The sequence below is a fragment of the Felis catus genome, chromosome D1 (genome assembly GCF_018350175.1).
Source record: "Felis catus isolate Fca126 chromosome D1, F.catus_Fca126_mat1.0, whole genome shotgun sequence".
In the NCBI taxonomy this organism is placed as follows: Eukaryota; Metazoa; Chordata; class Mammalia; order Carnivora; family Felidae; genus Felis; species Felis catus.
In genome coordinates this window covers 108362207-108373124 of record NC_058377.1, presented here as the reverse complement: position 1 = coordinate 108373124, position 10918 = coordinate 108362207, and the positions used below count along the sequence as shown (strand labels likewise).

The following is a 10918-nucleotide window of genomic DNA, read 5'->3' as shown; positions in this document are numbered from 1 at the left end:
CTTTTTTTTTTTTTAAATGTTTATTTATTTTTGAGAGAGACAGAGACAGAATGCGAGTGGGTTAGGGGCAGAGAGAGAGGGAGACACAGAATCTGAAGCAGGCTCCCAGGCTCCCAGCTGTCAGCACAGAGCCCGACGCGGGGCTCGAACTCACGAGCTGTGAGGTCATGACCTGAGCCGAAGTCGGTCGCTCAACCGACTGAGCCACCCAGGCGCCCCAAGTGTCCAACTCTTGATTTCGGCTCAGGTCATGATTATCTCATGTTTCATGGGTTCCAGCCCCACATCAGGCTCTGTGCTGTCAGCATGGAGCCTGCTTGGGATTCTCTCTTTGTCCCTCTCCTGCTTATGCTCTCTGTGTCTCTAAATAAATAAATAAATAAATAAATAAATAAATAAATAAACATTAAAAAAGAGAGAGAGAAACCACCCAGCTAAGCTACTCCCAGATTCCTGACCTACAGAAACCAGTGAGATAATGAATATTTATTGTTTTAAACCACTACACTTTGAAGTAACTTGAATGTGGTTAACAGATAACTGATACGTGTGGCAACAGCCTCATTTTATGGGTGAAGAAGGTAAAGCTCGGGGGACAAGGTGACCAGCTCAAGATCATGGAATGAACGAATGACAGAACCAGCTTGCACCCAGAGTAGGATCTTGCACATGGTATGTTCTTGACGAATATTTGTTGAATTGGCCCAATCATTTTCTTCTGCTGTCAGGTTAAGTTATAGTTGAAGTACAACAGTGATGAGTTACAACCAATTATTATAAACATAAAAACAGTCTGCATGATTGATTAAATGCTACGGGGCCTAGAGACATCTCCTCTCCATCTAGTGACATGCTGACTCAGGGAAAGGCGAAGGCTTGAGTACATGCACATTTGTCTTCCTTGTTGCCAGAATCCAAACATGCTCGTTTTTGGGGTATCCCAAGAGAACTAAGAAATAGGGCCTGTGCCAGTCAGGGTCCAATCGGAAGAAGCCACACAATAATTTAAACCGTGATTTAACATAAAAGTTATGAATTGTCTTGTAAGAATTCTAAAGAAATACCAGGGATAAGGACCAGGTGCTAACTATCTCAGGGGCTGAGTAGATGCCCAGGGAAGAGGCTCCCAACTGGAGGGCTGAAATCCAGCCCATGTTGGATACATCCAGATATACAGAATAGATACAGAAGAAACACAGAAATTGTTGCAGTGCCACACTGGCAGAATTTGCTGGAAATCTCCCCTTTAGGGTACTGGGGAAGGCTGTTCATGGTGAAGTGTCTCAGCAGAAAGATTACATCATACAACTGCCTGTAGGGATAAGCCAGGGGATGCAGCTGACTGCGGGGCCCTGCAGGACACTGGTGCTGGAGACATCAGCTGCACTGCAGGAGTCGGCCAAGTGAGCAAACCAGGAAGGAAAACTCCTTCCTTTTGAAACGTGTCTCCAGTGCCCTCCACTGACAAAGCTTAACATCAGGCCTGCTGTCAGAGGAAAGATATTTAAAGGGCCCAGATCCATTTTTAGAGAGCAGACAACAAAGAATGAATTTGGAGCGGAGAAGCAAGTAATTGATAAATAGCACAACCTGGCTCAAAGATGCGTAAGAAGTCTACAGCTCAGGCATTTTGCTCGAGGCTGCAAGTGACGGTTTTTCCCTGGCTTGAGACAAGCAGAAAAACAAACACGAAGTATGGTAACCAGCTCCATCAGGCCGAAGTCTCAAACTAAAGTTGGGTAGCCAAGTAAGTTAGACAAGCAAGCGTAACCGGCCCCAGTATATGAAAAATCAAACGCCAAGGGAAAAACAAACAACCTGAACTTTTTTTTTTGCAATCGAGCCACACTGCAAGTGGGTAACATATAAAGTTTATAATACTGGGTGTTTCAAAGACAAAATTTAAAAATACATGTTGAAAAATAGAAATCTTTTCATTATTAAAATTTGTGTTCGTAATCTGTTATTCCTTTGATTTGGAACCAGAAACCTGACACCTTTTTTTCTGCACCAAGATGTCAATGTCTGGTCTCATATGTCGAGTCGCAATGTGGAGAACTGAGTGTAATCCTGTATCCTTTAATTGGGAGCGAAACTTAGTTTTACTCAATTTCATAACAGAAAACAGCTGTTCACAGACATAGGTGCTTCCGAACATGGACAGAATTTTTGCACAATGTTTTCTATATTTGGGGTAGCTCTTGCTGAGGTATTTGTAGAATTCTGGTATTCCAATGTCATCATATTTCGTTTTTAATACCGTATTACACTGCAGTTCAATAACTTCCATTTGTAATTCTTCATTAACGCTATCGATGTTAATTGAGAAAGGTGAGCTAAACAGTATGAGTTCATTTTCATAATGTTTGAAATCAAAGAACCTTTTTTGGAATTCCATCTTTAACTCCACAATTTTGGGGATGTAGATTAAGCCATCACGTTCGTTTCTGGAAACCGATTTCAGTGTAGGAAAGTGAGCCAGATTATTTGCAGCCAAATGAGCTTCCCAGAGACTCAATTTTGCGAGGAAAGAGCAAACTGAATCATACATTTGTGTCACTACTTGTGAACGTCTCTGAAGGGAGATATTCAAAGTGTTCAGATGGTTTGTGATGTCAACTAAAAAGGCCAGGTCTCTGATCCAGTCTTCGCTGGTGAGCTGGGGAAGGGGTTTGCCCTTGGAAGACATGAACACGTCTATCTCTTTTATCAATTCAAAAAATCTCTTCAGCACCATGCCACGACTAAGCCACCTTACCTTTGTATAGTAAAGGAGATTGCCGTATTGGGCATTCAGTTCCTCGAGCAAAGCCCTGAACTGCCTGTGGTTGGAGCCCCGGGTGCGTATCCAGTCTACTGTGTTAATCACTACGTCCATGACATGTTCTAGCTTTAACTTTTTAGTACAGAACAATTCCTGGTGGATAATGCAGTGGATAGATTTAAGCTCTGCATCCTTGAAAAACATTTTGACCTTGGACTTAAGTTTTGCCACAAGTCCAGTGTTATCACAGACCATCGCAGGAGCACCATCTGTGGTTACACTTACTAGTTTCGACCAGTCAACATTAAACTTTTCAAGACTTTTCTCAACATACAAAAACAGGTCATTCTCAGCTGTTGGGTCTGTCATGGGCACCATGTCCAAAAGTTCTTCAGTGATGTCAAAATTCTCATCAACACCCCGGATAAATATAATCAACTGCCTCGTATTATTTATGTATGTGCTCTCATCAACTGCAATAGAAAATGTCACAAATGATTTCACTTTTTCTCGCAACTTGTCCTGTAGGTTCTCGGCCATATCTTTTACTCGCTGAGCAACAGTGTTTCCAGTTAGACTTATGTTGGCAAATGCCAGTTTCTGCTCTGGACACAGGATTTCCGCAGCACTCAAGAGACAGTCTTTTATAAACTCACCATCTGTAAAAGGTTTCGATGCCCGGGCAATTTTCTCACTTATGACATAACTGCATTTCACAGCAGCATCACTTAGTTTATTTGTATTTGATGACAGATGCTGAAGAAAGTTTAGTCCTTTCTTTAGTTCGTTAAGTTTTTCATCACGCATCTCTTCCGTATACCGGTCAAAGTGCTTACTATGGTTTGCCTCGTAATGGCGTCTTAAGTTGTATTCTTTTGACACAGACAAAGTCTGGTTACATATTAAACACACGGGGCTGTTCTTAACTTCCACAAAGAAATACGCTCGTTCCCACTTTTCTTGAAACATGCGATGCTCTCGATCCATCTTTCGTTTTCCCACTTTTGACAGAGAAACAGGGACAAAAACAGAGTTCACTTTTCTTTACTGTAAGAGAAACACCACCACAAGCCTGAAGATAAAATGGTGCCTGACATTGGTTCTGAGGAGTGGAGGAGGGCGGAATGGAACCTGTAGCAAACTGTAAAGCCTTCCAAAGGGCACAGCCACGACTCAGCCGGGGCAGATTGTGAGTATGTGGGAACCCAGGCCCCATTGCCACCAGATCTACCCAATTGCTGAAGCAAAGCCAGATACTGTATTTTAACACAAAATCAGCCGACTTTTAGACACGGTAAATTAAGGCAAAATATGCTAGATACTGCGAAAGGCAAACCAAGTGAGTAAGTGTAAGGATCGTAAAGAACCCCATGGTACCAGTTTGGCCTCTTGCAGCCCGACTCACCTCCTAGCATTCGGCCAACCACTTCCAGGGTTGCCAGGGCTTCTACCCCACACTGACCCAGGGTGGCCTCATCCTGCAGGGGAGAACCTGCCAGAAGCACGACTTTGTCTTCAGTGGTGAGGCCCTCCAGGAAGGCCACGTGAGCCTAGGGAAGAAAGGGAGGGTCAAGAGTGTTCTCTGGGGAAGTTACAGGAAGCCAGGCACAGGGCACATGGGTTAGGGAAGCTCAGGGATACACTATCACCTTTACCTTGATCTGGGCAACTGTCTCCAGGCCGGTCACTTCAAGAGTGTGCAGCTCCCGGGCACGGACAAACAGCTGCATGTCAGGGACTTGGCGACAGAGAAGAGTGAGGTCAGCAGCTGGGAGACTCAGGAAGAGGGGTTGTGGGGGTCCAGGACAGTTCGTGGGGCAGAAGAACACTAGTGGGCGGAACAGCATCCTTGGGGAATCGCGGGGCAGAGCTAACCAGAGCCCGCAGTGGGGGCACGCACAGGGGCGAAAGGTTAGACCTCCCCCGACCCCGAGCCCAGGTCCCGCTTCCCCGTTCCCCTAAGCCTTGCTGCCTTCGGTCCCTCAAGTATCACGTTTCCGTTCCACCCGGATCTTACCTGGGACCGAGCCTCGCGCCGCCGTAACCGTGGAAACGGAATCCAGAGGCTACAGAGCGAAGGCGCGAAGACACCCGCCACTAGGGGCGCATTGCGTCACTGCCCCGCGCCTCCTCAGGCCTCGCCCCCGCGCCCTTCGCCACGCCCCCCGCGGTCTGCGCACGCGCGGGCGCCCTCCAGGGCGGGCAAAGGCTCTCGGAGGCGGCGCCAAGATGGCGGCCCCCGTGCTCAGGCTCTTTTGGCAGAGCTGGAAAGCGGGCTCTCTGCAGCTTGTGGGATGCGGCAGGTGATGGGAGCCGCTTAGCCTAACACTCACACGGAAGTCCAGCCATTTCTCGGGACCTCGGAGCAACGAGTAGCCCGCTAGAACCTCGGTTTTCTCCTTCGAGGTGGACATCTGTTTTAAGCACAGGTAGGGTGAGGGTGCAGAGAAAGAGAGGAGGTAGCAAAGAGTGCGCAGGACAGGGGCGCCTGGCTGGCTGAGTCAGAGGAGCGAGTGACTCTTGATCTTGAGGTTGTCAACTCGAGCCCCATGTTGGGTGTAGAGCACTACCCACATGTTGAGTTAGACTTGTGATCCAAGCGTTTTTTCGTAATTCTTCAAACACAACTCACTTGAGCCTCACAGATGGGAGAAGCAGACACGTCAGAGGCCAGCCCTTTTCCAGTCTTGTAACCCATTAGTCTGGGTTCCTGGCCTTGGCTTCTGCTTTGCTCCCTGCCTGGAATGTTCTCCTTTCACCTGTTGAGTTTCTTCTATCCACCCTTGGAAGCCAGTCGCTAAGTTGGTTGTTTCTTTGCTTCAGACACAGACCCAGGAGCTGACTAATCACTCTACCATGGTGGAGTCTGGTTGAGTGCTAGTCTGTGGAGATCCTGCTACCCCCAGAAGTATCCCAAAGCCCCCAAAGCATGCACAATGTTTCATCTTGAGTGGCTGGCACCTCAACACATTTAATCCCAGGATATGGGGGTAGCTTGAAGGCTGTGAGGGACTTTCAGGGGTACCCTGAGGGTAATAGTATCCATCACCGTGGCCCTTGGTGTTTGTGGAAGAGCCCACTCCCGCATCCCATGGTCGGCCCGTCTTCATCTGGGGTTTGCCTGATGGACAGGACCTGTGGGGAAATTCCCCAGGGCTGACATCTGACTCAGGTCTTCAGGAGTGGCCAGAAGTAGAGCCCTCTGTCTCCAAACACTATTGGATGCCTTACAGAGCTTTCCCAGGTGAGAACAAGTGAAGCACAGAGAAGACCCAAGTGCTTGGATTCCCCCAGTAGGCCTGTGTTCTTGGCCTTGCATCCCTCTCATTGCTGCCTGAGGTTTCTAATTCAAGAACATGTGGCATCACAAGAACATAGGCTTGGGAGTCAATGGATCTAGGTTTAATTTTGGCCCCGTCATACACTGTGGGTGTCAGTCTCTCCCAACCTCAGCTTCACCAGGATAGAGATACTACATCTGACCTCAGAGGGCTGTTAGGATAAAATGAAGGTGCACATAAATCACTCAGAACTCTGTTCCTTTGTTCCAGAAATTTATCTGAGTCTTCCCGGCCTAAAGAAGGGAGAGATCGTTCTCAGAGAGTCACCTAAAACCCCACAGCAGCTGTGGCCTTGGTTTCATTTATACATTCATTTCTTCCTTCATTCCACAGACACTTACTGAGCACAACTCAAGCAGGAGACAAGTGCCAGGCCCTGTGCCCGACAGTGAGGTGTCAGGGTGAATAGTTTGTCCTGGCTGTAAACTTATGGAAAAGGGAGGCTCTTGACCTGGAGTCTGGAGGTGGCTTGGCCATTTGGTGCTGCCCGTCTGTAGACGCTGAGAAAACAGGTGCTCAGCTTTGGGGAGATGAAGCCTAGGGAGAACTGGCTTATCATCTGTATTCTTTGCAACTCCCCCCCTCCCCCCACCTCACCCAACCCACCCTACTCTGTAAGGTGTTTCCCGACGCACAACATCACCTACCTTGTGTGCCAGCACTACCCACAGCAACCTCCAGATAAGAAGAGGGGAGACATCTAGTCAGTGGGTAGATGGGTCAGACTTCTGGTCTCTTGCCTTTTCAGGGCTAAGGGGGTGGGAGCCCAGAAGGCTGAACTGCTCTCTCTGTCCTATAGAGGGATGAGGCACCCGGCTAGGACTGACTGACCTCCTTCCTTCTGGACATGGAGAGTTTCCCTCCAGTGGTACCGAGTTTGATGCCCATCACCTAGACCAGCCGCCAGGTGATGGAGGATCATGCTGACCAAGGGCAGCTACATCTTGGCTCCTAGAGAAGGGCTTCTGACGTTTGGCCAAGCAGCCTGCATGACGGTGTTCCCTGCATTACAGACAAGCTTTCGAGGTGGTGGAAGAAGCAGGGCCTCAGAGCTGGGGAGAGGTGCTGGCACTGTGAGGCAGGAAGCACAGTGGCTGGAATCCTTGGGACCAGTCCCTGCCCTGAAAGGGGGAGGCATGGGAGCTTGCAGAGGTTGCCAGCAGTGGAGGAGGGAAGACAGGGCCAGAACAGCTACGTACCTTCAAGGAGGGAAGACCCACCAGGAGTAGCCAAGCAAGGGATGGCATGGCTGATGGCCCCCGTGTGGTTCCTATCCTGACACAACTCAAGCAGGAGGCAAATTTAGGCTCTGGAAATGGGCATGGTGCCGGGAGGGGGTGAGCCTCAAACCTCTCCTTCGTAGGCCACTTTGTCCTTGCGATCTCCTGTAAGTGCCACTGAGCCCCTGCCTCGTGCTAGGCTGAGCAGAACTGACCCAGAGATGGGCATGAAGGACAGTCCCGCCGCCCCCGCCCCGCCCCCATGTGGGAGCCGCCTCCTAGTCCCTTCAGATTCCCTTTCTCCAGCCCAGTACAGCAACCAGGAGTGGCTTCCCAGGGCCTTTGGGCTGGTGCGTGATGCAGGGAGGATGGGGGGCACAATTCCAGGGGACCCGGGGAAAGCACATCCCCCTTTCCTGGCTACTCTGGCCTCAACTCAGGTCCAGGTCAAGTGTGGCCTTCCAGCTGGGTGAAGCTCTAAGGAGGGTGTCCTTTTTTCTTGTCTTCCTCTCCCAAGGTAGAAGGGACAAGCCACCCAAGCGCTGAAGGGGGACCTTGCAGGCAAGAAGGTGCTGGCCCTTCAGCTCCCCACCCCCTGCCTACAGTGTTATTTGGACATAAAAAAAGAAAGAAGCATTGACACATGCTACAGCATCGATGAACCCTGAAAACACGCCAAGTGCAGGAAGTCAGACCCCAAAGGAGAATTATTTTATTATTTACTTTTATTAATGAAAAGAAGAAGTTATTTTTCTTTCTTTCATTAAGATTTAAGGGTCTTTGGGGGGGAGGGCACGTGGGTGGCTCAGTCGACTGAGCGTCCAACTTCGGTTCAGATCATGATCTCACAGTTTGTGAGTTCTAGCCCGGCAGCAGGCAGGTGTCAGCGCAGAGCCTGCTTCGGACGCTCTGTCCCCGTTCCTCTGTGCCCCTCCCCTACCTCTTGAAAATAAATAAAATATTTTAAAAATATATATAAGGGTTTTTTTTTTTCTTTAAAAAATTTTTTAACTCCAGGGGCACCTGCGTGGCTCAGTCACTTGAGTGTCTGACTTAGGCTCAGATTATGATCTTGCAGTTCCAGAGTTCAAGCCCCACATCGGGCTTGCTGCTGTCAGTGCACAGCCTGCTTTGGATCCTCTGTTCCCCTCTCTCTGCCCCTGTCCTGCTCATGCTCTCTCTCTCTCTCTCAAAAATAAACATTAAAAAAAAAACCCAAACTCTCCTGCCTTAAAAAAAAGAAAGAATATAAAAATTTAACTCCAGTATAGTTAACATACAGTGTTGCCTTAGTTTCATGGGACAATTATTTTAGATTCTATTTATATGAAATGTCTAGAATTGGCAGATTCATAGGAACAGAAAGTAGGGTAGAGGTCACCAGGGGCTGTGGGGGAGGGGAAATGGGAGTAACTAATGGATGTGGCTTGTCAGGGGCTATGAAAGAGATTTGGAAACAGTGGTGATGGTTGCACAACTTTGTGAATGTAATTAATGCCATCGAATTAAAGACTTAAAACTGGTTAAATGGCAGGTTTCACATCGTGCGTGTGTGTGTCCTCAATAAAAAATTTTTAAACATTTAAAAAAGGCCACAAAGCCAAGCAAAATGCCTCCTGGTCAAATTCAGCCTCCACGATGAAATCTGACACAGGACCTGGAGGCAGGAGAGGCTGGGGGTGAGGGGAGAGTCTAGGATCCACAGGGTCAGAAGGACGAAGAACCAGCGGAGAATGGAAGAAGGGGAAACTGAGGCTTGAACTTGCCTCCAGCTGCCCATGTGGTCTGTACCAATCAGACACCAAGCCCCATCTTAACACTCTCCCCACCTCCGTCCTGACTGTCCCTGCCTCGTCCAGTCCTCCTCACCCTGCACTGGCTTCCTCCGTTTTGACCTTTGGTCCGTCTTTCATTGGCCTGGGTGGTGACCCTTCTAGAACCCGGATCTGATCACGTGTCTCTTCTGCTTAAAATTCATCTGCAGCTCCCCACTGCCTCCGCTCAGCCTAGCAGGCAAAGCTGCTCCCAGCTGACTCCAACCTGCTTTTCGTGCTTCACAGTCGTCTCGTTCCCAAGCTCCGAGTTCCTTTATGTCCGTAGCCATTTTTGAATACCTTCCATGTGGCAATTCATAAATGTTATTCCTAGTTTTCCCCACAGCCCTGCAAGGTAGGTACCATTGATTCAGTTTTAGAGATGGGGAAACTGAGTCTCAAACAGGCTAGGTCACACTCAGGTCCATGCTCTTTGAGACATGTTGGCTCCTCTCTGTCATTTCTTCCCGGCCTCCCCGCCTTTGCTTATGCGCGAGCATAATAAGCCTGTCAGCCCCTAGCAGCTGGTTGATCATGTCCAAGGACTAAGGGTCCCAAGGCTTCTTCTGACTCATGTGGTGGCCGCACTTCAGATAGACAGGCACCTTGGTGGACATTGTGACCTTAGTGCCAGGCCTGGCTGCTAAGGGTGGACACAGGCCACCCGCCAAGACCACAGCTTCCTGCTGCCTCCTCTCACCACCTCAGCCAGAAACACCAGATCCACAGGGCAATTTTCTGTCACCAGAATTTGCTAAGAGGTTGAGGGATTGCAGACGATGACAAAGCGGCCATCAGTCTCCTTTAGGAGGGCCCAAGCCAAGGTCCCTTATTTATTTATTTTTTTTATTAACTAAACTCTACCCCCAACATGGGGCTAGAACTCATGGCCCTTAGATCAAGAGTCACATGCTCCGCTGACTGAGCCAGCCGGGCTTCCCGGAAGTCCCTTAAAAGAGGTTCTCTCGGGGTGCCTGGCTGGCTCAGTTGGTTGAGCGCTGGACTCTCGATCTTGACTCAGGTCATGATCTCAAGGTTCAGGGGATCGAGCCCCAAATCGGGCTCTGCACTGATGGCGTGACCATGGGCTGGGCTGGAGACAAGGCAGCCATCAGCACTGTGGCCAGTGAAATGGATTGTGATCCTCTGACCTCTTTCTGGGATGCGGGGAAGGGATGGGGAGGCTGACAAAGCTGGGAGAGAGGCAGAGGCACCCACTGCTGGGGCTTGCGTGGAGCTTGCTCAGGATCACAGCACACTGTCCCTGTTGGGTCCCAGGCAGGAGGCGGGGCGGTGGGGGGAGGGGTGTCTCCTGGGATCCATCCAGATCCCAGGAGCCTGGAGAGTGCAGCCCCTCCCGCCCCATTTCCTGCCCCAGGGCCTGTGTGTGCCTTGGCCCTGCCTTCTTCTCCCCCAGGGCCACCCCACACCCTGACCTGCCAGCCCAGAACTCCTCACCCCCTCAGCCTTCCCAGAAGAGCCATCCTGGTCCTTGGAGGTGGAGGGCGGTGGTGAGTTGGTCCTGGGAGCCTCAGATGGAGGAGACCAGGCGGGGAGCACACACCCTCGGCCTTGGGGTTCACAGCTCCCAAGCTCTCCTCTTCTTCTCGAAGGATTGGATCTGATGGGGCTAGTTCATCTACATACGGCCCAAGGGAGGGGGAGAGCCCTTGAGAGCCCAGCCCCAGGTCCTCCAAGGTGGCGATGGAGGAGACCATGGAGGGGAGCACTCCCGGGGGAGGCCCTGGGTGCTTCAGCCCAACGTCTCTCCTCAGGACC

At 49.9% G+C, this 10918-nt stretch overlaps 1 protein-coding gene across 2 annotated transcripts; it reads right to left on the bottom strand.

Annotated features, from left to right (window-relative positions):
- Positions 1–471: 471 nt before the first annotated feature.
- LOC102899282 (general transcription factor II-I repeat domain-containing protein 2-like) lies at positions 472–4908 on the bottom strand. 2 transcript variants are annotated; one of them, XM_019812684.2, is made up of 4 exons: positions 4782–4908; positions 4420–4502; positions 4170–4314; positions 472–3765 (listed from the first exon to the last, which is right to left on the bottom strand). In XM_019812684.2, exons 2-4 carry the CDS (start codon positions 4492–4494, stop codon positions 1964–1966), a joined length of 2022 nt encoding a protein of 673 aa, XP_019668243.2. In that variant the 5' UTR covers positions 4495–4502; positions 4782–4908; the 3' UTR covers positions 472–1963. The 2 variants fall into 2 exon arrangements, with proteins under 2 accessions (XP_019668243.2, XP_006937567.2); XM_006937505.5 differs by lacking the exon at positions 4782–4908 and having other exon boundaries at positions 4420–4775.
- Positions 4909–10918: the final 6010 nt, after the last annotated feature.